At 40.6% G+C, this 27339-nt stretch overlaps 3 protein-coding genes across 4 annotated transcripts in view; 2 read left to right on the top strand and 1 right to left on the bottom strand.

Moving 5' to 3' along the window:
• Positions 1 to 5881, top strand: part of map7b (microtubule-associated protein 7b) — a 62546-nt gene extending 56665 nt beyond the window's left edge. The window contains exons 20-21 of the transcript XR_009825883.1: positions 3476 to 3546; positions 5814 to 5881. The gene's annotated coding sequence lies outside the window, so the exon portion shown is untranslated. The remainder of the gene's footprint in view (positions 1 to 3475; positions 3547 to 5813) is intronic.
• armc1l (armadillo repeat containing 1, like) lies at positions 387 to 11842 on the bottom strand. Of its 2 annotated transcripts, none has more exons than XM_062044706.1 (7): positions 11686 to 11842; positions 11291 to 11456; positions 11125 to 11216; positions 6155 to 6332; positions 5972 to 6088; positions 5820 to 5894; positions 387 to 728 (listed from the first exon to the last, which is right to left on the bottom strand). In XM_062044706.1, the coding sequence occupies exons 2-7, from the start codon at positions 11441 to 11443 to the stop codon at positions 534 to 536; spliced, it is 810 nt and encodes a 269-aa protein (XP_061900690.1). In that variant the 5' UTR covers positions 11444 to 11456; positions 11686 to 11842; the 3' UTR covers positions 387 to 533. The 2 variants fall into 2 exon arrangements, with proteins under 2 accessions (XP_061900690.1, XP_061900691.1); XM_062044707.1 differs by lacking the exon at positions 11686 to 11842 and adding an exon at positions 11553 to 11684.
• On the top strand, positions 11493 to 19046 carry mtfr2 (mitochondrial fission regulator 2). Its single transcript, XM_062044705.1, is given in 7 exon segments — positions 11493 to 11987; positions 13506 to 13624; positions 13706 to 13810; positions 15170 to 15280; positions 15283 to 15499; positions 15573 to 15840; positions 18647 to 19046. Coding segments are annotated over 6 exon segments (963 nt in total). The 5' UTR covers positions 11493 to 11987; positions 13506 to 13552; the 3' UTR covers positions 18837 to 19046.
• Positions 19047 to 27339: the final 8293 nt, after the last annotated feature.

Genomic DNA, 27339 nt, shown 5'->3' with positions numbered 1-27339 from the left:
GATCACAGAGACAGGTTGTTTTTGTGTTACTGTATATATTTGTTTTTCTGAAAAATCCCACTTAATATACTTTGGGTAACAACAGTCAATATTTGTTAATTTTATTTTATTTTTTTCTTAATAAAGTAAAAGTGAGCTTTTGTTAAACCAAATATTGTGTTTTTTTCATATGCAACAACCTATCTGGATTCGATAAGAGAATCGATTCGATAATGGGCTCGAACTCGATAATTTCTTATCAAACATCATCCCTGAGGAAAACCCTTCATTTTGAAAATGTATCCTGCTCCTGAATGTTTTTCCCAACAATTGGTCAACTATATGAAACAATACTGAAAGAAAAAGAATAGTGGCGCCACCTGCTAACGGAAAAAGGAGCCATGTGCTTGAGGAGCAGCGTTTATTCTATCTGCGCAAATACTGATTTGTGTTCAAAAATAAAGAAAAGAGTACAGATTTAAAGTAAATATTTACAGGAAACCAATCCAGTTGTCCAGCCAAAAACCTGAATGAAATCATCTGTGTGGAGTCTTTTACCAGTAGAATGTCTTGGTGAGGAAACTGGCTGCGGCGTTAAGCCAGCTCCCGCTCGCGTCATCCTTGGCGGTGGTGCGGGACACGGCACGGTCCACCTCCTTCTCAGGACTCTCCTCCTCCTCTGGAAGGTAGTCTGGCAGAGCAGAGATTTGATGCACCTCTGCTACAGATGGGTTTAGAAGGATGAAGACCTTGAGGAAAGAGAAGTAAAAAAGCTCATGTTTTAACAGTCCCCTTTTCATCAAGAGACTTTTTAATGATGTTCTGATCATAATAAATGTCTGTAGACTAGAGATACGATTAATCAATTTTACGATTAACCGTGATTCAAAACGTCAGTTATTTAATTGCAAAGGCTCCACCACCGTCCGTTTCATTCTTCCTATAAATGGACATCATGCTCGGCACACACCAGTGGTGCACATGTGAGAGAGACATGCTAGTATGCTACATTAGCCTAAAAAAGGCAGCAAGCCCAAAAAAGACTGAAGTCATCATTATGAGAACATTTTGGGTACTTGAAAAAATTACCAGGAAGTCTTTGAAGACGATGGCTCGCCCACGTGCAAAACCTGCCATGGGGAAAGTTGCAGCTAAAGGGTCTAATAAGTCTACTTTTGTGTTTAAAGCTGCACCACATTGAAGGTACCATAACAGAGTTAACGTATGTTAGTGGCAAGTTACTTAATGAATGGTGAGTTGGTATAAAGGCGTTCCTTATAGTACAATCAGTAGCTTAGCGGTGAGTCAGTTCATTGTAAACAAACAGCATCAGGTACTCCTGGCAAGGGCTTCATTCAGTGACCATTTAATGTTAGAGATTGCTTTTTTCTGTCTGTGTTGAATTTACTATAAACATTGTAAGTTATTATAGCAAGTGTAAAACACTAAGATAACAACAAGAGCTTGTATAATAACAGCACTTTACCATGGATCTAATTACTGTATGTGCATTCCAGTTATTACCACAGCATAAAATAGACTATTAAAAAGGAATACATGGGCATGGATGACGATAACACTTGAGTTTACCCACATGAAGTATTATTTTTCCCTGGGGGATAAATTGTTAACTTAAGTCTTATATTAAAAATACAATTAATTACATTAATATTTGTTCATATTTATTTTGTACTATTATGTTATTTGATAGGGCAGCACGGTGGAAGAGGGGTTAATGCATCCGCCTCACAATACAAAGGTCCGGGGCTGGATCCTGCGCTCGGGATCTTTTTGTGTGGAGTTAGCATGTTCTCCCCGTGACTGCGTGGGTTCCCTCCGGGTACTCCGGCTTCCTCCCACTTCCAAAGACATGCACCTGGGGATAGGTTGATTGGCTACACTAAATTGGCCCTAGTGTGTGAATGTGAGTGTGAATGTTGTCTGTCTATCTGTGTTGGCCCTGTGATGAGGTGGCAACTTGTCCAGGGTGTACCCCGCCTACTGCCCGAATGCAGCTGAGATAAGCTCCAGCGACCAGGACAAGCGGTAGAAAATGGATGGATGGATGTTATTTGATTATGTTTTTTTCTGACAGAACACACAAGGAAGGTATGTGCTTTTATATATTTTTTGCTGTGAAATTAGGGTTGTCAAAGTTTACACATTAACTATAAGTTCCTTTAATGACGCTAATCTTTTTTAACACGCATGTGTGCCTACTACTTTTTGACCCTAAGTCCATTCCGTAGCGTGGAAAAAAGTAATAGCGTTTTGTTACGGTTGAGCCACAAGCTTGAAAATAGTGAGCAGAAATGCACAGAGAAAAGGGGTCTTTGTGTACATCTCAGATCCAAAGCCATGGCAAGTCGTTTTCCTGAAACCATTTTATCTTTGATCGCCGTGAAACTACATCATTGAAACGAACGCCAGCTGGCACGCTTTGGACACTTGCATGGAGTTTTACTCCTGTATTTACCTTACGGTTGAATGCATTAATAACACAATGTAAATGGTTACTCTTAAGTCTTAACTGTTTTAGTAAAATTGAATAAAAGCTCTGCAGAAAAGTAAGACAGCAAGCAGTAGGGCTGTGAATCTTTGGGCACCACAGGATTTGATTAGATTCTTGGTGGTAACGATTCCATTCAGAATCGATTCACAGATTACATTCCCAAACATCTTTAACAATCATAGCATGATCATAACAATCCACATTTTGTGTTATTATTGTGTGAAACTGGTATTCAAACATGGTGTAGCTCCTCCTCTGAATGCAAGTGCTCCTACAACAGGAATACAAATGTTGTATTCCCACAAAATCTTAGGAGACGCCAAAGCACTGAAGGTAATTTTTTTTTCAATCGTCGTTTAAAGCGTGCGTACGGTATGTCGATTTTGTGTTGAGCTGTTAAAAAAGGCATAATGTTTAAAAACATTTCAATAAGGCAAACTAATTGTACAGTCATGTCATGGTAATAAAAACTTGACATCTATTTGTCTGTCTAGGGTACTTTTATTAATGAATATTTTTACATCTATCTGTGATTAATTTGAACTATAAACAAACCGATTAATCGCGATAAATATTTTATTCGTTTGACAGCCCTTTGTAAAATGAATACATAATCGAGAAACTGTGATTACTCAAGGCTATAATTGTACAGTCAAAATCTATGATCATTGCAACCCTACTCTAGACTAGTGTCTGTTTTTGAGTACCAATCATAAGAAAAATCTATCATGTTTGCTCCACCTTTTGACTTCAATAAGAAAAAACCTTCAGGCTTTGCTACAAATCTGAAAATAAATCCCAGAGCTCGTGATCCGTCAGTCAGCTTCAAAACATGGGAGCTGTAAGTTTATTTTGGGGTTTTTCAGCTAACCTAGCATGATGCTGCTGTTAAAGGGGAACTGCACTTCTTTTAGAAATTTTGAATATCGTTCACAAACATTATGAAGGACGTGACGATGTGTCTTTTTGTGTCGTCCTTGCCAGTTTCAGGTCATTAACGGCTGTCAAATTGTACCAACTTGTCGGAATACCTACTCAAGACGTCTCATGTCCAGGTGAGATGCATAATTTATGATCTACAATAAACTTACAGAGAGCAAGGAAGCAGCAGACCACTCATTGATGTCAACATAGGGACACACGGAAGTGATCATGGCGTTGCTACAAATAGTTTCTCTTCGTGAGCGCTTATAATAAAAATATCATAAATACTTGGTTAATATCAAAATCACGAAATGTAGATGGAGTATTGTTGGCGGTTTTTGAATAGTTATTTGATTTTATGGGCAAAATAGAGGAGCTCCCATTGGCTCCGGTGTAAGCGGACTTTTATTTACAAGTTCTAATGCTTTTTTTTTTTAATCCATCCGTTGTCATGTATTTCATAATGATTATGAACAATAGGCAAAATTCCCAAAAGAAAGCAGTTCCCCCTTAAAACGGAAGGCAGAGCATAACGTTAGCATGTTGCTCACATACAGTAGCTAAGCTAGTGTTGCTAACATTTGTGTGCTCCTGTCCCACTCAATGTTACATTGTTCTGTGTGATATGTTACAGCAGACCTGGGCATTCTGCGGCAAGCGGGCCACATCTGGCCCTTTGTGCGTCCCTGTCCGGCCCGCGTAAGGCCAATCATAAATTACAAAATAAATTTAAAAAAGTATATGTCAAGTGTGCAATACAACGGTGCTGCTTTTGTTTTGAAAAGCGTTATTTGTATTACTTCCGTGTGGACTTATACGCGTGCGTGATTGTGAACAGCTGCAATCACAAATTACAAAATAAAGTTGAAAAAACATCTATGTTGTGCGCGCAATACAACTGTGCTGCTTTTATTTTGAAAAGTGTTATTTATGGGCGTATGTCCGTGTGTAACCTGTGAGTGAAGGTGCACAGCGACAAGTGATGCACGGTTTACACCCGAGACGCTAAAAAGAGAAAAGTTGATGACAAATGCTGTGTTTTCAACAAGACATGGACTGCCAAGCAACGTTCCCTCTAAGGTGCGCGCCTGCGCAATTGCGCACTGCTCAAGCGTCTTCTGCGCACAGCAAATATATGCCGCGCATCAAATCAAATCCCATCTGAATTCTAAAAAAAATAAACACATTTATTCTGTGTAATTTTGCAATGCAACTTTGAGTGACAGTGACAACAAGCGGCCCTAACGGTGTTCGTCAACACCGTTCAATTGAACACCGTTCAATTATTGTAACGTCTATCGAGATGCTTTGAGGGCAGGAATTATATTGATCACTTTATTGAGCAAAACTGTTTATATTCGGCCATAACCACACCAAAAACATGAGTAAAACACTCCTATCTCGAAAAACTAGTAATTTTCTGCCGTACAAACCAGGCCAAAACCAACTTGTCTTCTGTCACCAACACGCACACCACTAAACCACTGGTGCGTTTATGGCCACACAAAAAGTCGGACAACTCAAACACCACACAAAGTTACACTATGACTCCTCAGTCATACGTGTGCTTATTTTACTGTCATTTATTATTAATGTTAATTTATTTATATTAATCATGGAATGCTGTTACTCGAGAAAGCTACAGGAATGCACATTAGAGTGTCCGCCCTGAGATCGGTAGGTTGGAGTTCAAATCCCAGCCGAGTCATACCAAAGACTATAAAAATGGGACCCATTACCTCCCTGCTTGGCACTCAGCATCAAGGGTTGGAGTTGGGGGTTAAATCACCAAAATGATTCCCGGGCGCGGCGCCGCTGCTGCCCACTGCTCCCCAAGGGGATGGGTCAAATGCAGAGGACAAATTTCACCACATCTAGTGTGTGTGTGACAATCATTGGTACTTTAATCTTAAATCTTAAACTTCATCCTATGCTTACATTTCATTGTGCAACATGAGGATGTTTAAGGGGAACTAAATGTGATCTCTGAAAGGGGTACAAATGATTTCCAAAGCAGTGCTTTTGGTATAAAGTTAAGTTAGGTTAAATTAAAATATTATTATTATTATTATTTATCTTACGGTATATATCAAAAATAATATTGAGCAAAATTTAATTGAAATATTGTCGATGTGGCCCTCCAGCAGTGCTCGGGTTGCTCAAGCGGCCCCCGGTAAAAATTAATTGCCCACCCCTGTGTTACAGTGTATAAAGTACACAACAGTGCTTCTTAGAGGCACGAACTGTCTGAGACAGATGTGGACAAACCCCCCTTCAATGTTTTTGCAATAGTTTGTGGTTGGTTTTGTGTAATCTTTGACTAAAGTGTTTATTTTCCTGAAATTACTTTCTTTTGATTGGCTAAAGTGACTTGACCCTTCTGGATTGTCTGTCCCAGGCTCACCTCTTCTCCCGCCTCATTCTTCACCACCTGTTGGGCCGACAACACCTTTGTGTCTGCGATGGCAGAAGCAAGGCTCTGCAAAAGTAGAAACAACATTTGTGTTTGTAACGTGATTCCCAATAAACACACGCTTAGTGAGAAGTGCCTTTCACCTCAGTGGGTAAGTCAGAGCGAATGCGCACGGTGCATCTCTTGGACGCCATCTGAAACGTAAAGCTGATGACTCCTCGAACCTTCAGCAGAGCTTCCTCGCACAAGCCCCGCTGGTCCTTAGTAAGACACAATACTCTTATCACTACCACGTCAGGTGCTAATTACATGTATGGTCTACTCACAGCGCTGTCCAGGCCCTGAATGTGTAACGTGACACACTTGGCCTTCTTGTAGGAAGAGTTAATGAAGAACTGTGACTTCTTCCTTCTCTCAGGTGTGCGATGTACAGGAAGAGGAGGTGCGGTCAGAATTCCATACACCTCCTTAGCCAAACTGGTGACATCCACTGACTGGTCGTCCCTATGTGAGGTAATCATTTACAAAACATAACATATGTTTTTATGTAAAGCCGTCAATAAGTTTCATCAGTTCATGCTCAGCATTAGATTGGTCATATCTAGTCTAGCAGTTGGTGTCAATATCTCAGTAGGCTTCATCAGTTCATGCTCATAGACTTAGATTGGTCAAATCTAGTCTAGCGGCTGGTACCAAAACCCCAAATGTTTATATTCCAAATCCAGGAGGGTGTGCCTAGGCAAGTGTGGTTTCGCCCTATTGTAGTGAAAAAAAACAACTGTTTTGATGCAAATGAGCAATCCTACTGTCAAAGCCACGCTACGTGTCTCGCTCCCACTTTTGTAGATAAAACCGTGCTCGCGGGTAAAAAGCAACCAAGCAACTAAAAAAAACATAATGTAGCGTCCTCCTTGTAGTGTGTACTGATGTTAAACAATATACACGTAATTGCAAATGTACTATATCACTACATGGATGATTAAACGCTTTGTAATTCCACGAGAGTTTTACAGCGGCACAGGCACGTCTGCTTTATATAGGCACTCAAACATGCGAAAGGGCTTCCTTGGCTTGTTAGTGCGTGCTGATTTGAGAAATAATGTAGACCTCATTGAACATGTAGACTATATCACCATGTTGGTAAACATGTTATAATTCTATGAGTGTTGGGTTTCAGCAGCACAGGCGTGCATTCGCTCTTTAATAATGTTCCCAGAGCTCTGTGTATATGCAGGCTGCTTTTAAAGATAATGTACATGTCATTAGGAATGATACTCGAAACCGGTTTTCCCGGTTGTTTGATAAGAAAAGAACCGAGTCCTCAGACTCGAATCCCTTTTTGAGAACCGGTACCCGTTATCGAGACCACTATAGTAAAGAAAAAGAATTGGTTCTTAATTCGAATCCCTGGGAACGAATCCCGTCCCGACAAGAAATGCTCCGTGAGACATCACAAGAAATTACGTCACGTAGCTCAGTCATTAGGCACAGATAGCGAAAGCAGGAAAAACAGTGGACCGGAAAAAGCGCTCCAAGGTGTAATAAAGTTCAAAACAAAAGGTATAATCCAATGAATAACTTTACTGAGAGATTTGAGCAGGGTACAAACACATGACAAACACTTTTACGACCAACCGGAAACATAGCAACCAGGCTAGCAACGCACCTCCTTTACGGCAGCTGCCGCAACGTTCTTAAAGCAACCGCAGCACATACAACATATATGACATGATCTCCCTTTTTTAACTTTTGTTTTTCTTTCCTTGTAAACAAAACAAAATCACAATGTATATGTGTTGTCTGTCTAATTAGAAATAATGCAGACGAGGCGTGTTGGCTGAGTTCTTGACATTTACTTTCACAGCGTGCTCACAACCTCATTCTTAGCTGCCGGCGTGACGACATGCAACAACACTTTTCGGGGCTACCGCGCATGCTCGTCACTCCCGTTGCATGCTGGGTAGTGTAGTTGTTATATTCCCTAGCTCATAACATCACATATTTCCCCCTATAAAGAAATAATGTTAACTCAATAAAGTGTATTTCTTTTTTTAGCTTTAACTTTTCATTTTTTAACATTGTAACCACATTTGCAAACAACTTTTCTCTTCATAGAATTTTCTTTCAATAAAGAAATAAAGTGCAAAAATGTCAAAGCATCATAACAAACAGTTATGTCAAATAGCAGCAGAAGTGTACTTTTTGGAGAACTGTATTATTTTAAGTTTTGTGCCCAAGGGACTGATTTTATTTAACACTATATTATTATTTATACACCTATAGTGATCACAGAGACAGGTTGTTTTTGTGTTACTGTATATATTTGTTTTTCTGAAAAATCCCACTTAATATACTTTGGGTAACAACAGTCAATATTTATTTATTTTATTTTATTTTTTTAGGGGGGTAACAGTCAATATTTATTTATTTATTAGATTTTATTTTTTTCTTATATAATAAAAGTGAGCTTTTGTTAAACCAAATATTGTGTGTTTTTTTCCATATACAACAACCTATCTGGACTCGATAAGAGAATCGATAAGGAATCGGTTCGATAAGAGGATTCGATAATAGGCTCAAACTCCATAATTTCTTATCAAACATCATCCCTACATGTCATTGTACGTCTAAAATATATCAAAATAAACATAACAGAGGTGTAATGCCACAAAGTCAGCTATTGCTGATTTTTTTCAGGCTTCTGATTGGACAAAATGTGCATGGCAGCAGGTGTATGCGTTAGTGTGTAGACATAGACAGTTTTGAAACTACACTTGTGTGGATGGAGATTGTTTTAACCCCAAATATGTGTTTTTGAAACTCTCCGTGTTCGTGTAGACATAGCCTAAGTCAGCGTTTCTCAAAGTGTGGGGCGCGCCCCACTGGTGGGGAATAGAGACATGAAAGGTGGGGCGCGAGGAACGGGAGGAAATTTCACTTTACTTTTTTAATTATATTCTTAGATTATTTTTTTTACTATGCTTTCATTTTCTATACACACTGTAAATCACTTTGTGATTCTGTCTGTGGAATCCGCTATATAAATAAATGTAAATTACTTATTTTTCCTGTAGACTTTAAATTTCTAGGTAGGAGCGCAAGTTTGACAGAGATAGAAACAGAATGGGGGCGGGGCTAAGCAGAAGCTCTGTGAATGGCGAGTCACTGTGCGAGGATTTGCTGTTTTAGAAATACATAAAAAATAGAGCCACTGCTGATGAGCTGTTCGAGATAATGGACAGTTTCCTCAAAGAACACAACCTTAAATGGGAAAACTGTGTGGGCTTTTGCTCTGATGGCGCACAGACCATGGCAGGGTAAAGAAACGGGCTGCAGGCTCTAATAAAGAGGGTTGCGCCAAATGCGCATTGGACACACTGTGTGTCATTCACCGGGAAGCACTCGCGTCAAGCCAGCTCAGCCCCGAACTCAATGAGGTTTTAACAGTGGCAGTGTCAAGCCTGCAACCCCGATTTGAAAAGCTGTGCAGTGCAAAACAGGCTCATTGCAGCCACTAATGCTGGAGTACTGTAAAACTCATGTTCACTTGCAGGGGCGCCGAAAAGGGGGGGGTAAAGGAGACGGATTCTAGGGGCCCATGATGGAGGGGGGCCCAGAGAGACCCCTAATGATGATGAAATTATAATACAGAAAAAATAATGACACTAAGTTATTAACTAACATATAATCACACATGTTTTATTTTTCATGTCCTGGTAACAATACCTTTATTTGTTTTGGAAGCATCAACACCTGCAGGGCCCTCCCTTCCCCCCCTCTATTTACGTAAAATGGTTCAGTCCGACTAGATCAGCTGCAGGTAGAGCACCACGATTTGTCACAGACAGACAGCGCCACAGCGGGCAAAGCGGAGGAGACAGCAGTATGCCTCAAAAATCAGGCAGCCAAAAAAGAAAGGAAAATAAAATAAGAGAGGAGAAGGAGTTGAAGGGTCGACAATATGTCACCCAATATTTCCCCCAAAAAGGTGGGTTTGTTAGTTGTGGTGGAAAGTTATGCATATTAACTTTGTCCCTGTCTGTGGTAATAAGCTAGCTCACTTTTCTCACCATGTTAGCTCAAGAAAACTCTGGATTTTTACATTTTACTGCTATATTAGTTAAATAATAAATCCAGTCAAACATTTATCAAGCTGTTCTTATTCAATAATAGTTGATCTCCCCTCTGTCAAAATGATGCCTCATTCTGAACAGAGTCAAGTGCACCAGCAGCAGCAGCAGCTGTCTGTCAGCCCCCAAGTCCCCCTGCCCCTGAATCAGCCCCAGTGCCCCCACATGAGGAAGGAGGTGAGCAGCTGTGTGTGTTGAAATAATAATAATATAATACAAAATATAATACATTTTACCACAGTCTCAAGAATCAGTGGTGCAGCAAATACATTACTCAAAATTAATTCTATTGTATTCAGAATACCATTAAAATGCATAATTGTATGTAAAATAGCATCAAAAAATGTTGCTGCTGTGTTGGGGGCCCTGTAAAGATTATTTTCATGGGGCCCAAAATCCCTAGCGGCGCCCCTGTTCACTTGCCCTGTCTTGCCAAAATGCATAGCTCCTCCTTTTTTTTTTTTTGCAAAGATTGCAAAGTGGCACTTTTATTTTATTTATTATTATGCATCAAGTTATTTGATTTATTAATGAACTTGAAGCAAGTTATAACACTTTTATTTTATTTATTATTGAACTTGATGCAAGTTATAACACTTTTATTTGATTTATTATTGAACTTGATGCAAGTTATAACAATTTTTTTGATTTATTATTGAACTTGATGCAAGTTATAACACTTTTGATTTATTATTGAACTTGATGCAAGTTATAACACTTTTGTTTTAGTTATTATTACAACTTGATGCAAGTTATTTGATTTATTATTGAACTTGATGCAAGTTATAACACTTTTGTTTTATTTATTATTGAACTTGATGCAAGTTATTTGATTTATTATTGAACTTGATGCAAGTTATTTGATTTATTATTGAACTTGATGCAAGTTATACCACAGCTGCACAGTTATTTTATTTATTATTAAACTTGATGTTATTTTATGTTATTGAGTTTGAATGTATACAACTTGATGTTACTTGATGTTCAATAAATTTGAAAATGTTAAGCTTGGCATTAGCGTTCTGTTGGGGCGATGGGGGCAGGTGGGGCTTGAAAACTCCCCCTTGTCCAAAGTGGGGGATGACAAAAAAAGTTTGAGAACCACTGGCCTAAGTAAAACGCATATGAATACGAAAAATTTCACCCTTTCGGGAAAACAACCTCACCTTCCCATGAGGTTTTCCAGGCTCACCATCATCCCAAGTTCATTCTTCATAGTGGGAATGTTGGGGGATAACTCAGCCAAGTAGCGTAGTGTCTAACAGCGAAAACAAATCCATGTGTTAAAGAGTTCACAGTACATGTGTGACCAGCATGTTTGTTTGGTTTTACCTGCAGAGTTGCAAGCAACACTTCCGGGCTCTGATGGTCAAGGAAGAGAACCAGCCCGGGTAGACAGCCCTGGTCCTGCACGATGGCCTCTCGGTTTTGGGGCTCGGACGCCAGATCCCGCAACTGGCTCACCACGGAGAGTGCATCCATCATCTTTAACAGCCACCTTGAAACACAGGCAGCCATTTATTCAGAATCATTACTCATTCGTTAGTGAGGCTAACTTTCAGCGTGTCAGATGCTAACGCTACAGCTAGCTTACCAAGCTAACTGTTTAAACGCATATCAACGCCTAATATACGGCAATTCAGAATAGTAGGTGTAGACAGAAGTGATGTGTTGACTTCAAAGGCGTTAAAAGAAACAATGAAGTTGCTTATGCCATGTTTTCTTACCCAGGAGAAAAGCAGCTCGTGCGTACAAATACAAATTTGGCGTCACCAGCTGTAGGTGAAACGCAATTGGTCGAAGCCGCGCCTCACCCTGCAGTGTCGGCCAATTCTATTGGCTGCTTGTCTGTGGACCAATCACAGAAGAGATAACTTAACCCGTCGTATTTGACTTTGTAGACTTCACCCAACGCCGCAGAGATCAAGGTTTTATTTACAGTTCGAGTCAGATTTAATAGTTTTGTCAAAATGATGGTTTATTCACAACTGCTATAAGCCTTATAAGGGTAAAACCAGAAGAGTCAATGGTAAGTATGCTTCATTGTTTTGATCAATTGTGTAGTTTACGGCGGAGATTTTTTCCTTAGATGACCAAGGTTTTTTCGTCTCATCCATGTTAACATTTGATTAGGCTTTTAAACATCAATAAGACGGAATTTTAAAAACTTCAAATTCAAATCAAACGGCGGTTAGCTACGTAGTGTACAAACGTTTCAATATATGCTGCGTTCAGGTGACATTTTAAAGTCTGTAACGATGACCACTTCCTTCTTGACGTCACTGCAAGTCAACTTATTCAGCAATTTTAAAACCGTTAGAATTGAACGATACAGTGACGTGCAGTGAACTAAACACCAGGTGAGGCATATAGATACTTTTGGAGAGGGTTTGTTTCTTCTTCTTTTTACTTAAATGTATATGTAATAAAAGTCTCAATCAATCAATCAATGGGCAGCTCTTATCATTGTTGATTTAGGTTGCACATTAGAGTAACAGGAAAAAGAAGGGAGTAATTTGCTTTCATAAAAACGTTATCATTATGATATGATAAATGGGTCCAAAAAGTATTTGATAACGTTGTTATTAAATACTTTTTAGTCCAATTTGCTTTTAACAAAATAAATCAAGTATTGTGAGTGTATCTGCCATCCATCCATTTCCTACCGCTTGTCCCTTTTGGGGTCGCGGGGGGTGCTGGAGCCTATCTCAGCTGCATTCGGGTGGAAGGTGGTGTACACCCTGGACAAGTCACCACCTCATCGAATCCAACACAGATAGACAGACAACATTCACACTCACATTCACACACTAGGGCCAATTTAGTGGAATTGGAGGTTGGAGGAAGCCAGAGTACCCGGCAGTCACGGGGGGAACATGCAAACTCCACACAGAAAGATCCCGAGCCCGGGATTGAACTCAGGATTACTCAGGACCTTCGTATTGTGAGGCACATGCACTAACCCCTGTTCCACCGTGCTGCCCTGAGTGTATCTTACCTTTCTGTATTTGTATCTGAAGCAGTAATAGTTATCCTCCATGATAGCTCACATTCATTTTGTCTTAAAGTCCAGTTCAGAGAAGTATTTAATCTTGGATACAGTATATAATCCTCCATATTGGCAGACACTTTCCTTTAATTCAATTTCATTCCAAGCAATAAAACAATATTGTTGCATCTGACAAAAAAACACCCACAAATGCTGGCTTACTCTAATAAAAATGCCATGTTTGTTATAAATATAATATACAGGAACCACACCAAAATCACATAGACCAAAAGATAAATATTAAAACTTATTTTATTTTATTACTTCGTTTTTGAACATCTCATGTGAAAGGGACAAGCGTAGAAAATGGTTGGATGGTTAAGCCTTTTACCCCCCTGGTGGCAAGGTGAGGCACTGCCTCACTTGCCTCCCCTGACAGCACGTCACTGGAACGATGAGTCAATTGTAAAATGTTGATTTGTTATCTTTAACAGATGTGATGAACGTGACTTTTGACGGTTTAATTGCTGTGTTGTTGTTGTTCCCTAAACAAGTCAGCAAACAGGCAAAGAAGAAGCTTTGCATCAACTCACTCGTCAAGGCCAATGTCTTTGCTGGAGGATGTACTGGATGTGCTGCGCATAGTGCTGGAGTATTTTGGAGTCCCTCCGGAAATGGTGAGTGCACACGTTCACATAGGAACATTGATGGTCAAAATGACTGGTTGTTGTTTTATTGTTTCTTTCTATTTTGTGTAGTTGGTACCGGTGTGGGCCAGTCCTCTGTGTGGACAGTATCGCAGCATTGTGCGAATGATTGGTTCCAATCTGCCTCTCAAGCCTACGCCACGTGTTTACATTCAGGTACGCAAAACACCCTAATGATGTATGTTTATTTATTTTTTGCTGTGAAACTCCGTTCACAAGCAGCTCCACCACTAGGTCAATGGTCTGTACTTATTTACTATACCTGGACTGATACCCAAATTGATTTACCATATACATCACATTCACCCATGCACATACCGATGGCGGATGCTGCCATGCAAGGCGCTAACCACAAGGGTGAAGTGTCTTGCCTAAGGACACTAGGACTAGGGTGGCGGCAGCTGGAATCAAACCTGGAACTCTCAAGTTGCTGGCACGGCCGCTCTATCATCGCTACTGTACTGCTTTCATCCACTTGGATGGCATGAAAAGAGTCCAGTACATTACGGTAGTAATATGTGTTTACAGTATTTAATCAAATAGAGGCCTCCACTTTAATAAACACAACCGTTAACTTATGGACAAGGCTTCTTCTTTAATTAACATGTTATATTTAACACTAAGTAAGAACACTTTCCCTTTTGAATATTAGTAAATGTTTTAAAAGTACATTTGTAAAACATAAAAGTCTCCCCTCAAATAAACACTTTATCTTTACTATTGCATATTTCAAAAGTTTATTTGTACAAACACATATCTCCCTTCAAATAAATACCTTACCCTTATAAATTAATATATATTTTAAAGCGCATTTGTACAAAGGCCTGCCCTTAAATAAATGCCTTAGCTTTGCTATTAATATTTTACAAGTGCAATACACCAAATACACAAATTACGTTTTAAATATTGTCCTAATTTTCACCTGTATTAGTATCAGTAAATGTTTTAAAAGAACATTTGTACAAATAAATGTCTCCCTTCGAATACCTTAACCTTATATATAAATACATATTTTAAAGTGCATTTGTACAAAAAAAAGGCCTTCTCAAATAATCGCCTAATAAGTATTTTACAATTGCATTTGTGCAAATTTTAGCCCCCGTCCTCAAATAACCTACATTTGACATTTTATTAATGTTTTTAACGAATGTATTCGTATAAAGACCTCCACTGAAAATGAGAACACTTTCCCTTTTAAAAATGAGTAAATGTTTTAAAGTGCATCTGTAAAACAAACAAAGACCTCCCCTCAAATAAACACCTTGTTTGTTATAATATATTTAAAAAGTGTATTTGCACAAATACATGTCCCCCCTCAGATAAATACCTTACCCTTATGCATTAATACATGTTTTAAAGGTGAATTTTGTACAAATAAAGCCTTATTGTCCAACAAATGCCGTACTTTTTCTATACATGTGGTGGTTTTGGAAGTTGAGTAAATCAAGTCATCCCCGGCTATTATTTGAGGAAATGGTTACCGTAAGTCTTATATGTGCATGATTTGCACCTTAGATCCCACTCCTCAACTCCAGGCCCCATGGATCCTCGGACGTCACCATGGAAACACCTGCCATTCCATCATTTGCTGATGTTCTGTGGGTACACACAAAATATTTTGGACTGACTTAAGTGATCATTGATTGATTGATTGATTTTGGCTTTACAGGAACCACCTGCCATTGAAGAAGCAAAGAGCAGCGTTGGGTCGAGACGTGAGGAAACACCCATCAAGGGGAAGCGGGGGTTTTGGAATGAAAACGGAACAGGAAGCGTTACAGAAGATCACGACGCTGGAGGGCGAGTTGCTGAAGCTGCGAGCTCAGATAGACATGATGATAGCCGGTACTCACATGTTATTACAGATTGGAGTTTTGAAGCGGTGTGTCACCATAGGCTGTTCCTCTCCTTCTTTTAGTAGGGCTGCCGGAATCCCGCAGTCCAAACATCACGCTGCCGGTGTTGCCTGTTTCAGCTCTCACATCCACGCCTCGCTGTGCCCCTCCTCCGCCTCCGCCATGTCCCAGCTCCTGCGCCAACACATCATCCGTGGTGGAGCTGATCCGTCAGCGCAAGTGTCAGGGAAAAAAACAGGACAAACCTACTGGCTTGACTACCAGCAGCCTCCCTTCCATGTTGGACATCCTCAAGGACTTGAATCAAGTGAAATTACGCTCAGTGGCGAGGTAGGTCATCTTATTAACCTAACATATTAAATAGGAACTGCAGTTTTTGGGGAATTTCGCCAAGCATTCACAATCCTTATTTAAGACAAGCACAAACATGTTTTACTTTTTTTAAGCATTCTAACTAGTAACTAAATGTGATCAAAAGTCAGCTAACAAGGTAGCCGATGGGAGTCAATTTATTCCGTCTGTAAAGCACTTAAAAACATTCAATAACCTCCGTTAAGGTTTTATATACATACTGTAAATATATATGGAATGTAGTAATTGGCACATTCATGTAATATTTATGTATTTTTCTCATGTTAAGCATACAGCCGCGCATTCATTTAAAAAACGCATCACAACGTTCGCTTTTTCCTTCCTTGCGTGCGTGTGTATATATATATATATATATATATATATATATATATATATATATATATATATATATATATATGTGTGTGTGTGTGTGTGTATGTATATATACTTGTACATGTGAGTATATGTCTGTATATAAATATGTGTGTGTGTGTGTATATATGTGTATGTATAAATCAATCAATCAATCAATGTTTATTTATATAGCCCTAAATCACAAGTGTCTCAAAGGGCTGTACAAGCCACAACGACATCCTCGGTACAGAGCCCACATACGGGCAAGGAAAACTCACCCCAGTGGTATATGTACGTATGTATATGTACTGTATACATGTAAATGTGTACATGTGTGTAAAAATGTCTGTGTGCATATATATGTATGTGTGTGTGTGCGTGTATAATAATGTGTGTGTGTATATACAGTATATATATATATATGTGTGTGTGTGTGTGTGTATGTATATGTGTATATATGTGTATGTATATATGTATGTATACGTATATATGTAAATGTATACATATGTGTGCATATGTATGTATGTATGTATGTATATATATATATGTATGTATGTATCTATATATGTGTACCGGTGTGTATATATATGTATGTATATATATATATATATATATATATATGTATGTATGTGTGTGTGTGTGTGTGTGTGTGTGTGTGTGTGTGTGTGTGTGTGTGTGTGTGTGTGTGTGTGTGTGTGTGTGTGTGTGTGTATATATATATGTGTTTGTGTGTATATATATATATATATATATATATATATATATATATATATATATTAGGGCTGCAACTAACGATTCATTTGATAATCGATTAATCTGTTGATTATTACTTCGATTAATCGGATAAAAGAGACAAACTAAATGTCTATCCTTTCCAGTATTTTATTGAAAAAAATAGCATACTGGCACCATACTTATTTTGATTATTGTTTCTCAGCTGTTTGTACATGTTGCAGTTTATAAATAAAGGTTTTTAAAAAAGTAAAAAAATAATTTTTAATTTTTTTTTTAAATAACAAATTTCCTCTGCGCATAGCATAGATCCAACGAATCAATGACTAAATTAATCGGCAACTATTTTATATATACAATATATATATACACAGTATATATATAATATATATATATACACAGTATATATGTACCGGTATATATATGTGTGTGTGTGTGTATATATATATATATATAATATATATATATACACACAGTATATATATGTGTGTGTGTGTGTGTGTGTGTGTGTGTGTGTGTGTGTGTGTGTGTGTGTGTGTGTGTGTGTGTGTGTGTGTGTGTGTGTGTGTGTGTGTGTGTGTGTGTGTGTGTGTGTGTGTGTGTGTGTGTGTGTGTGTGTGTGTGTGTGTGTGTGTATATATATATATATATATATATGGGCAGCACGGTGGCAGAGGGGTTAGTGCCTCACAATACGAAGGTCCTGAGTAGTCTTGGGTTCAATCCCAGGCTCGGGATCTTTCTGTGTGGAGTTTGCATGTTCTCCCCGTGACTGCGTGGGTTCCCTCCGGGTACTCCGGCTTCCTCCCACCTCCAAAGACATGCACCTGGGGATAGGTTGATTGGCAACACTAAATTGGCCCTAGTGTGTGAATGTGAGTGTGAATGTTGTCTGTCTATCTGTGTTGGCCCTGCGATGAGGTGGCGACTTGTCCAGTGTGTACCCTGCCTTCCGCCCGATTGTAGCTGAGATAGGCTCCAGTGCCCCCCGCGACCCCAAAGGGACTAAGCGGTAGAAAATGGATGGATGGATATATATATATATATATATATATATATATATATATATATATATATATATATATATATATATATATATATATATATATATATATATAAATATATACACACAGTATATATATATATACACAGTATATATACTGTATATATGTGTATAAATATACGTGTGTGTGTTACGTTGGACTAGCGGATAAAACGCTTCATTTATTAGATCAATTAATATGATTAGAAAAAAGCTTTTTATTTACGATCTTTTGCTTTGATTAATTGTTTGAGTGTAACTAATAAAAATGGTCAAATCAATGCAACAGAGTGCAGAGTTGTGATGTATGGGTGCCGTGATCTGTGCGAGAGGAAATTTTAATTTTTTATTTTATCAACGCTCACATGTTAAAATTTCAACATTGATGTGCGTTTATTTTTTTTTAAAAAGAGTGAAGAGTATGGCAAGGCATTAGGCATTGAGGCTATAAAGTGTCCTTTGTTCGAATTCTCAATTTATCAAACAAAGTAATCAATAGATTACTAAAATAATCTATAGCTGCAGCCTGCAGCTCTGAAATGCATGATAGCGTAATAATAGCATAATTGCATAGTAATAGCATAATAATGCAATAACATAATAGTGTTGTTTGTAAAGTATGTATCTCTGTATCCAATTTTTTGTTGTTCTTGGCAGATCACCGGGGGGCACGCCACTCAGGCCAAGGCAGAGCAAAAGGCGCGCGGCCACAATAAACGACCCAGCAGGTCTGATCGCCGAGGCCCTGAAGAGAAAGTTTGCCCATCATCGTCACAACAACTCCTCTGACAAAGAGAATTCCCTGGAATTCTCGCCGTGTAACAGTCCGGAAATGCGTAAGGTTTGATTATTCTCGCTCATGATGCACACATTCATACACACACTCTTACTAAAGTGGGACACAGTCTGCTGCCTCGTGAGGATAAGCAGTACAGATATGGATGGATGGATGGATGGATGGAAATGTTACTTGTAACAGATTTTTATTTTACACATCAGAGTTTTATTATTTATTCCACTGTGATGTTCTGTGTTGGAATAAAAGTTCAAAACGGTTCACACTGTATTGTAATGCCTATTAGCGTTTCCAAAGTTTTTCTTACCGTACATCACGCTGACAGCAACACCAACATTAACAGGCACACACATTGTTGCAGTATCGTTTCTTGTTTGCAGGGTAAAATGCTTATAAATCTTAATTTTAACTCTTTGTTTAAAAATGCCTTCATATGATTAAAAATGGTTACATGAATGTGTTTGTACATCTCAAGTGTTTCCCAAATGATTTTAAAAGTGAAATTATGCAAATATAGGCCTCCACTCAAATAAACACCTTTTGATGATACCATTTTTAAGATATTATTTTTTCCACAATAGGAAAATTACATGGTTTCAGTGCAGAGTTTTACATACAGTACCACAAATTAAAAGGTAAGGGAAAAACTGAAAATGAGTAATAAATAGTAAATAATACTTTTGGTGTGTGGACGGTGTAGGGCGTGCTTGGCGCGGGCTCTGTGGAAATGTGACCTTTTTTACTTTTTATTGGCACTTTTGCTAACTCCAGCCGTCGACACTACAATACTTTTTACTAACCTGTCTTATGCAGCTCCTTTTTTTAGTCATTGTGCCTGTGAATTCCGCGATGTTTGGTCGAGGGAAATCCGACGAGCCAGGCCACACTAAGCCTCGTGCTTCTCTGGATCCAGATATCATGGAGGAGTCGGTCGTCGACTCAGTCCTTTTTAGGAGCATAAGTCCCCATGACTGCGTGGGTTCCCTCCGGGTACTCCGGCTTCCTCCCACTTCCAAAGACATGCACCTGGGGATAGGTTGATTGGCAACACTAAATTGGCCCTTGTGTGTGAATGTTGTCGGCCTATCTGTGTTGGCCCTGTGATGAGGTGGCGACTTGTCCAGAGTGTACGCCGCCTTCCGCCCGAATGCAGCTGAGATAGGCTCCATCACCCCCCGCGACTCGAAAGGGACAAGCGATAGAAAATGGTCGGATGGATGGGAGTTGGAAGATGGACGAAATGCGAGCCAACATCCTCGACAATCTTGAATCCGTTGTCAGAGGAGAGATACCGGCTGTTATGAAACCATTCGAAAGCCTTCTCTATAACGAGCTGACGGACATCATGCTAGTGCCAACAATATAACTGCTGCTGTGGATCTCCTCTCTAAAAAATGCAATGGTTTGGAGGGCTGCTCGAGGTGGAATAATGTCCGAGTGGTGGGCCTCCCTGAGGGCTGTGAGGGACCCCTTCCACTGAGGGCCTCGTTAGTTCTTGCAGGATGTGATAAAGGTCGACGACGGGCCTATGTTGGATCGTGCCCACCGACCCTACGCGCTAGGCCTAAAGATGGGGAACCTCAGTCGCTGGTTGTACAAGTGCATTTATTCCAAGTCTGGAACCAGATTTTATGACGGGTGGGTGAGGCATTTCCTCTATCCTATGTGGGCAAGATCATTTAGATTGTTCCCAACTTTAACTCAGCTCAGAAACGAGCCGCTTTTTGCTTCGATAAAAGAAAAAGCTACATTTATGTCTCAAGTTTGGACTTCTCTTCCTGGCGACGTTGCAGATCACTTTATCCATAGGCCACACTCACAGATTTGAGGACTCAGTACAGGCTGCAAACTTTGTGGAGAAAAATATCAAAATGGGAGTTGCACTTTACTTAGTGTAAGAGGCTAACCTGCTTGCTGATCGCTGATGTCAAGGCCTTTTAATCTGGGAACTGCATTTTCTTGGGAATTTTGATCGTTCGCAATCATTATGAAAAGACATGACGACGGATGTTTATTTTAATGTATTCTAAATAATGGAGCCATTGGAAGCCGCTCTATTCTGCCTATAAAGCCCTTAAAAACATCCAAACACCATTAATGTTTTATATACATGATGTAAGTGTATAAGTACCGTATTTTTCGGAGTATAAATCGCACCGGAGTATAAATAGCATCTGCCGAAAATGCATAATAAAGAAGGAAAAAAACATAAGTCGCACTGGAGCCCCGCCAAACTATGAAAAAAAACTGCGACTTATAGTCCGAAAAATACGGTAATGTAGTAACAGGCACATTTATAATAACATTTAATATTTACATATTTTGATCATTTTAAACATATGCGTCGAATTTGGCAAATTACTTTTTTGCAAATAAACCCGTCAATTCTGAAAATTTCAGAGTTAACTTGCAGCGTAGTTAGTCCAAAACAGCATACGACTGCTAGGCAGTTTTAGTTCTAGAGAAATCAAACCGTTTTAGACCAATAGATGCGTATACTCTCGACCTTCTCGGCAGCCTTGGAATAGTACGCCGGCTACAGCCAGCGGCCTGTGAAGCAGCGGCGCCTCGTACCAGCGGGGCCCGTTGGTGGAGGGGACGTAAGCGGTGTGACCGGAAGCAGAGACGGGGATGCTGAGCGGGGCTAACAACCAAGCTAAAAGATAATCCTCACAGAACACCGCTTCCTTCCATCCTGCTTTCAAATGTCCGCTCCGTGGAGAACAAACTGGACTACATGAAGCTGGATTTAAATGTAAGACGGGAGATGAAGGACTGCTGCGCCATATTTCTTACAGAAACGTGGCTGAAACCATCCGTTCCAGATGAGGCAGTTAGCATCAAGGGGCTAACACTGTTTCGGGCGGTCAGTGTTATGATATTCACAGCAGTGTACATTCCTCCCAGTGCAAACTTAAACTTAGACTTAGACTTTTTTTTTTATTGTCATTCAAATTTGAACTTTACAGTACAGATAAGAACGAAATGTCGTTTCATTAGCTCATGGTAGTGCAGGATAAAAAAGCAATAAGGCGCATATATAAATAAATAAATAGGTTACTGTACATATAAATATATTGCACTTTTTCATATGCATCCATGTTTATGGATGTATGTTATATTGTTTTTTTATTCCAGCGAGTTAATCCATTTTGGGGGGAGTTGAGGGGATTATTATGATGCGTTCAAGAGTCTTACGGCTTGAGGGAAGAAGCTGTTACAGAACCTGGAGGTTCTACTTCGGAGGCTGCGGAACCTGTTTCTAGAGTCCAGCAGTGGAAACAGTCCTTGGTGGGGGTGGGAGGAGTCTTTGCAGATTTTCTGAGCCCTGGTCAGGCAGCGGCTTTTTGCGATCTCCTGGATAGGAGGAAGGGGAGTCCTGATGCTCTTTTCCGCCGTCCTCACCACTCTCTGGAGAGACCTCCAGTCTGAGGCATTGCAGGCTCCAGTCCAGACAGAGATGCTGTTGGTCAGTAGGCTCTCTATAGTGCCTCTGTAGAATGTGGTGAGAATGGGGGGAAGGAGCTGTGCTCTTTTCATCCGACGCAAAAAGTGCATGCGCTGCTGAGCTCTTTTTACAAGAGCTCCGGTGTGTAGGGACCAGGTCATATTGTCAGTTATCTGCAGCCCCAGGAACTTGGTGCTGCTTACCATCTCCACCGCTGTGCAGTTGATGAAGAGTGTAGCGTGGCTGGACTGGTGCTTCCTGAAGTCAACGATGATCTCCTTGGTCTTGTCAACATTCAGGACCAGGTTGTTGGTTCTGCACCAGTCAACCAGATGTTTCACCTCTTCCCTGTAGTCTATGTCGTTGTTGTCACGGATGAGGCCCACTACTGTCGTGTCGTCCGCATACTTCACAATGTGGTTAGTAGTGGAGCTGGCGCAGCAGTCATGGGTCATCATCGTGAACAGCAGCGGACTCAGGACGCAGCCCTGGGGGTAGCCGGTGCTCAGGGAGATGGCACTGGAGGTGTTGTTGCCCACTCTCACAGATTGGGGTCTGTCTGTGAAGAAGTCAAGCAGCCAGTTGCATAGGGGGTTACTGAATCCAAGGGGGGCCAGTTTGCTCACCAAGTGCTGCGGGATGATGGTGTTGAATGCTGAGCTGAAGTCCAGAAACAACATCCGCACGTGTGCGTCCCTTCCTTCCAGATGTTCTAAGCTCAGGTGGAGTGCAGAGGAGATGGCGTCCTCTGTGGAGTGGTTAGGGCGATAAGCAAACTGGTATGGGTCGAATGTGGGGCGAAGTCTGGAGACAATATATTCCTTTACCAGCCTCTCGAAGCACTTCATTATGATGGGGTGAGTGCAACGGGGCAGAGAAGCCCTGAGTGTTTCATACTGCTCTATCAGTGAACTGCAATCTACACATCAAGAGTTGTCATCGTGGCAGGGGACTTCAATCAAGCTAACAAAAAAACTTTGTTTCCTCATTTCCATCAATATGTGGATTTTGCAACCAGGGGCGGAAGCACGCTGGACATGGTCTACAGCAACATCAATCAGGCATTCAGGGTGGCACCCCGCCCCCACTTCGGCTCCTCAGACCATCTCTCTGTGATGCTAATTCCTGCTTACAAGCCCCTGCTGATCAGGAAAAAAGCTACAGTGAAGCAGGTGAGGGCTTGGCCAGAGGGAGAAATGGAAGCATTACAAGACTGCTTCGAATGCACAGACTGGGACATGTTCAAGGCAGTCGCCACAGACAATCATCACACATGTGCGGAGGAGTATATGCATAGTCTGTGTCCTCATACATTCAGAAGTGCATGGAGGATGTTAGTGTGATCAAGAACATCTCCAGACGGGCCAACGAGAAACCCTGGATGAACAGTGAGGTACGTGCAATACTGAAAGCTCGGAACAACGCTTTTAAATCTGGCGACATGGTGGCACTTAAAACAGCCAGAGCCAAATTGAAACCGTGCCATTAGGGTTGCAAAGCGTGCTCACAGTCAGGAAGTGCAGGACTTCTTCCATAACCCCACAGACACCAGACGAATGTGGCAGGGCATACATGTCATCACGGACTATAAAGCTACTCCCCCCCACCTGTGACAAGAGCATCAGCTTTATCAACAACCATTATGTCAATCAATCAATCAATCAATCAATCAATGTTTATTTATATAGCCCTAAATCACAAGTGTCTCAAAGGGCTGCACAAGCCACAACGACATCCTCGGTTCAGATCCCACATAAGGGCAAGGGAATACTCACAACCCAGTGGGATGTCAATGTGAATGACTATGAGAAACTTTGGAGAGGACCGCAGATGTGGGTGACCCCGCCCCTCTAGGGGAGACCGGATGCAATGGACGTTTTTTTTGTAAGGTTTGACTCACTCAACACCACTCCGGCGAGGAAATCCATCCCTTGCCCTTATGAGCACCCAATCAACCTGGACGCAACGGATGTCCGGAGAACCCTGAGGAGAGTGAAAGCCCGGAAAGCAGCGGGACCTGATGACATTCCGGGTCGGGTGCTTAAGGGATGTGCAGACCAGCTGGTTGGTGTTCTCACAGACATCTTCAACACCTCGCTGACCCAGGCTACGGTACCATCATGTTTTAAGACTGCTACAGTCATTCCAGTGCCTAAAAAACCAACGGTCTCCTCCCTCAATGATTACTGCCCTGTGACACTCACCCCCATCATAATGAAGTGCTTCGAGAGGCTGGTAAAGGAACACATTGTCTCCAGATTTCCCCCCACTTTCGACCTGTACCAGTTGCTTATCGCCCTAACCGCTCCACAGAGGACGCCATCTCCTCTGCACTCCACCTGAGCTTAGAACATCTGGAAGGGAAGGACACACACGTGCGGATGTTGTTTCTGGACTTCAGCTCACCGTTCAACACAATCATCCCGCAGCACCTGGTGAGCAAACTGGCCACCCTTGGATTTAGCACCCCACTAAACAAATGGCTGCTTGACTTTCTCACAGACAGACCCCAGTCTGTGAGGGTGGGCAACGACATCTCCAGTGCCATCTCCCTGAGCACTAGCTCCCCTTAGGGCTGCGTCCTGACTCTGTTGCTGTTCAAACTGATGACCCATGACCAACGTTCCCTCTAAGGTGCGCGCCTGCGCAATTGCGCACTGCTCACGCGTCCTCTGCGCACAGCAAATTAATGCAGCGCAAAAAATCTAAAATCCCATCTGAACTTTAAACAAAAAAACACATTACAATTTATTCTGTATGCAATGCAACTCTGTGAGTGACAGGTGACAACAAGAGTGGCCCCAATGAATAAAACAATATTGGTCAACACAGTTCAATTATCGTCTGTCGAGACACTTTACGGACAGGAATTCCATCAATCACTTTATTGAGCAAAACTGTTTGTAACCACACCAAAAACATGAGTAAAAAAAACTTTTATCTATAAAAACTGGTAATTTTCTGCCATACAAACCAGGCTTAAACCAACGTTGTCATCCGTCGTTTCAACAGAAGCCGCTCGCTCTGTCTCACCTGCACCAACACACGCACTCAAGGCACTTAGCCAGTGCTGCGTTTATGGCCACACAAAAAGTCGGACAACCCGAACGCCACACAATGTGTAAATGCCAGGTTGTAACACTCTGACTCCTCAATCAGATGTGTGCTTATTTTACTGCAATTTATTAATAATAATAATAATAATAATACCTGGGATTTATATAGCGCTTTTCTAAGTACCCAAAGTCGCTTTACATGTTAAAAACCCATCATTTATTCACACCTGGTGGTGGTAAGCTACTTTCGTAGCCACAGCTGCCCTGGGGTAGACTGACGGAAGCGTGGCTGCCAATTTGCGCCTACGGCCCCTCCGACCACCACCTATCATTCATTCAACATTCATTCACATTAAGAATGTTAATCTAAGGATATTATTCATGAAATATTGTCACTAGATTTCATAAATGCTAATAAAAAGATGTATTTTACAGACAGAAAGTTACAGGAACTAAATATAATCTCTGAAAGGGGTAACATTTCCTTTAAAGGCAGGACCCGCAGCCAGACATACAACAAGGCAAGGCAAGGCAAGGCAACTTTATTTGTATAGCGCTTTTCATACACAAGGCAGACTCAAAGTGCTTCACAGACAACAAAGTGAAATGAAAGAAAATAAAAGCAAAATTAAAATGCAGACAATAAAAATAAAAACAGTGCAGACGTTAAAAGTTAAAAGATTAAAAGATTTAGCTGAAAGCTAAGGTGAACATAAAAGTCTTCAGTCTAGTTTTAAAAGTAGTGAGAGTTGGGGAGAGTCTGACATCTTCAGGAAGTTTATTCCAGCTATGTGTTGCATAGTGACTGAATGATGATCTCCCTTGATTTGAGTTTACTCTTGGAACCGCTAACAGATTGGTCTCAGAAGATCTTAGTGATCTAGAGGGCGTATATAGTGGGAGCATATCAGTGATATACTTGGGCCCTAGACCATGTAGTGATTTATATGTGAGCAGGAGGATTTTGAAATCTATTCTCTGATGTACAGGGAGCCAATGTAAGGATTTAAGAATTGGTGTAATGTGCTCACATTTTTTGGTCTTTGTTAGAACTCTAGCAGCAGCGTTCTGAACAAGCTGTAGCTGCCTGACAGTTTTTTTGGGAAGACCTGCAAGGAGACCATTACAATAGTCTAGCCTACTGGTAATAAAGGCATGTACAAGTTTTTCTAAGTCTTGAGCTGACATGAGCCCTCTAAGTCTTTTTACATTTTTGAGGTGATAGTAGGCCGATTTTGTTACTGATTTGATGTGACTGTCGAAATGTAAATCAGAATCTAAAATAACCCCAAGATTTCTGGCTTTATTTGAGGTTTTCAGGGACAGTGATTTAAGGTGTTGGATGACTTTAAACCTTTCTTTTTTAGCACCAAAAACAATTATCTCAGTTTTATCTTCATTTAGTTGTAGGAAATTTTGGCACATCCAGTGTTTGACTTGCTCAATGCACTGGCACAGAAGATCTATGGGGCGATAGTCATTTGGTGATAGCGCTACATAGATTTGGGTGTCATCGGCATAGCAATGATGGTCAATGTTATTATTTTGCATGATTTGTCCTAGTGGGAGCATATAGATGTTAAATAAAGTCGGCCCCAAGATTGAACCTTGGGGGACTCCACACGTTACGTTGGTTGGTTCTGATACAAAGTCACCAATGGATACAAAATAGTTCCTATCTTGTAGATATGACTTGAACCAGCTTAAAACTGTGCCTGAGATCCCCACCCAGTTTTCCAACCTGTCCAAAAGTATTGAGTGGTCGACAGTGTCAAATGCAGCACTGAGGTCCAAAAGCATTAATACTGAAGTTTTGCCAGAGTCTGTGTTTAGACGGATGTCATTTATAACTTTAAGAAGGGCCGTCTCTGTGCTATGAAGAGGTCGAAATCCTGACTGGAAGTTGTTGTGGCAGCCAGTAGAAGCCAAGAAGTGATTTAGTTGTTGGAGGACAACTTTCTCAATTATTTTACTTATGAATGGTAGATTTGAAATTGGTCTGTAGTTGTTGATAACAGAGGCATCTAGGCTCTGCTTTTTTAGAAGAGGT

This window comes from Entelurus aequoreus, linkage group LG04 (genome assembly GCF_033978785.1).
Source record: "Entelurus aequoreus isolate RoL-2023_Sb linkage group LG04, RoL_Eaeq_v1.1, whole genome shotgun sequence".
Taxonomy (NCBI): Eukaryota; Metazoa; Chordata; class Actinopteri; order Syngnathiformes; family Syngnathidae; genus Entelurus; species Entelurus aequoreus.
The sequence above is the reverse complement of the archived record's forward strand: the minus strand, read 5'-3'. Positions and strand labels throughout refer to the sequence as shown.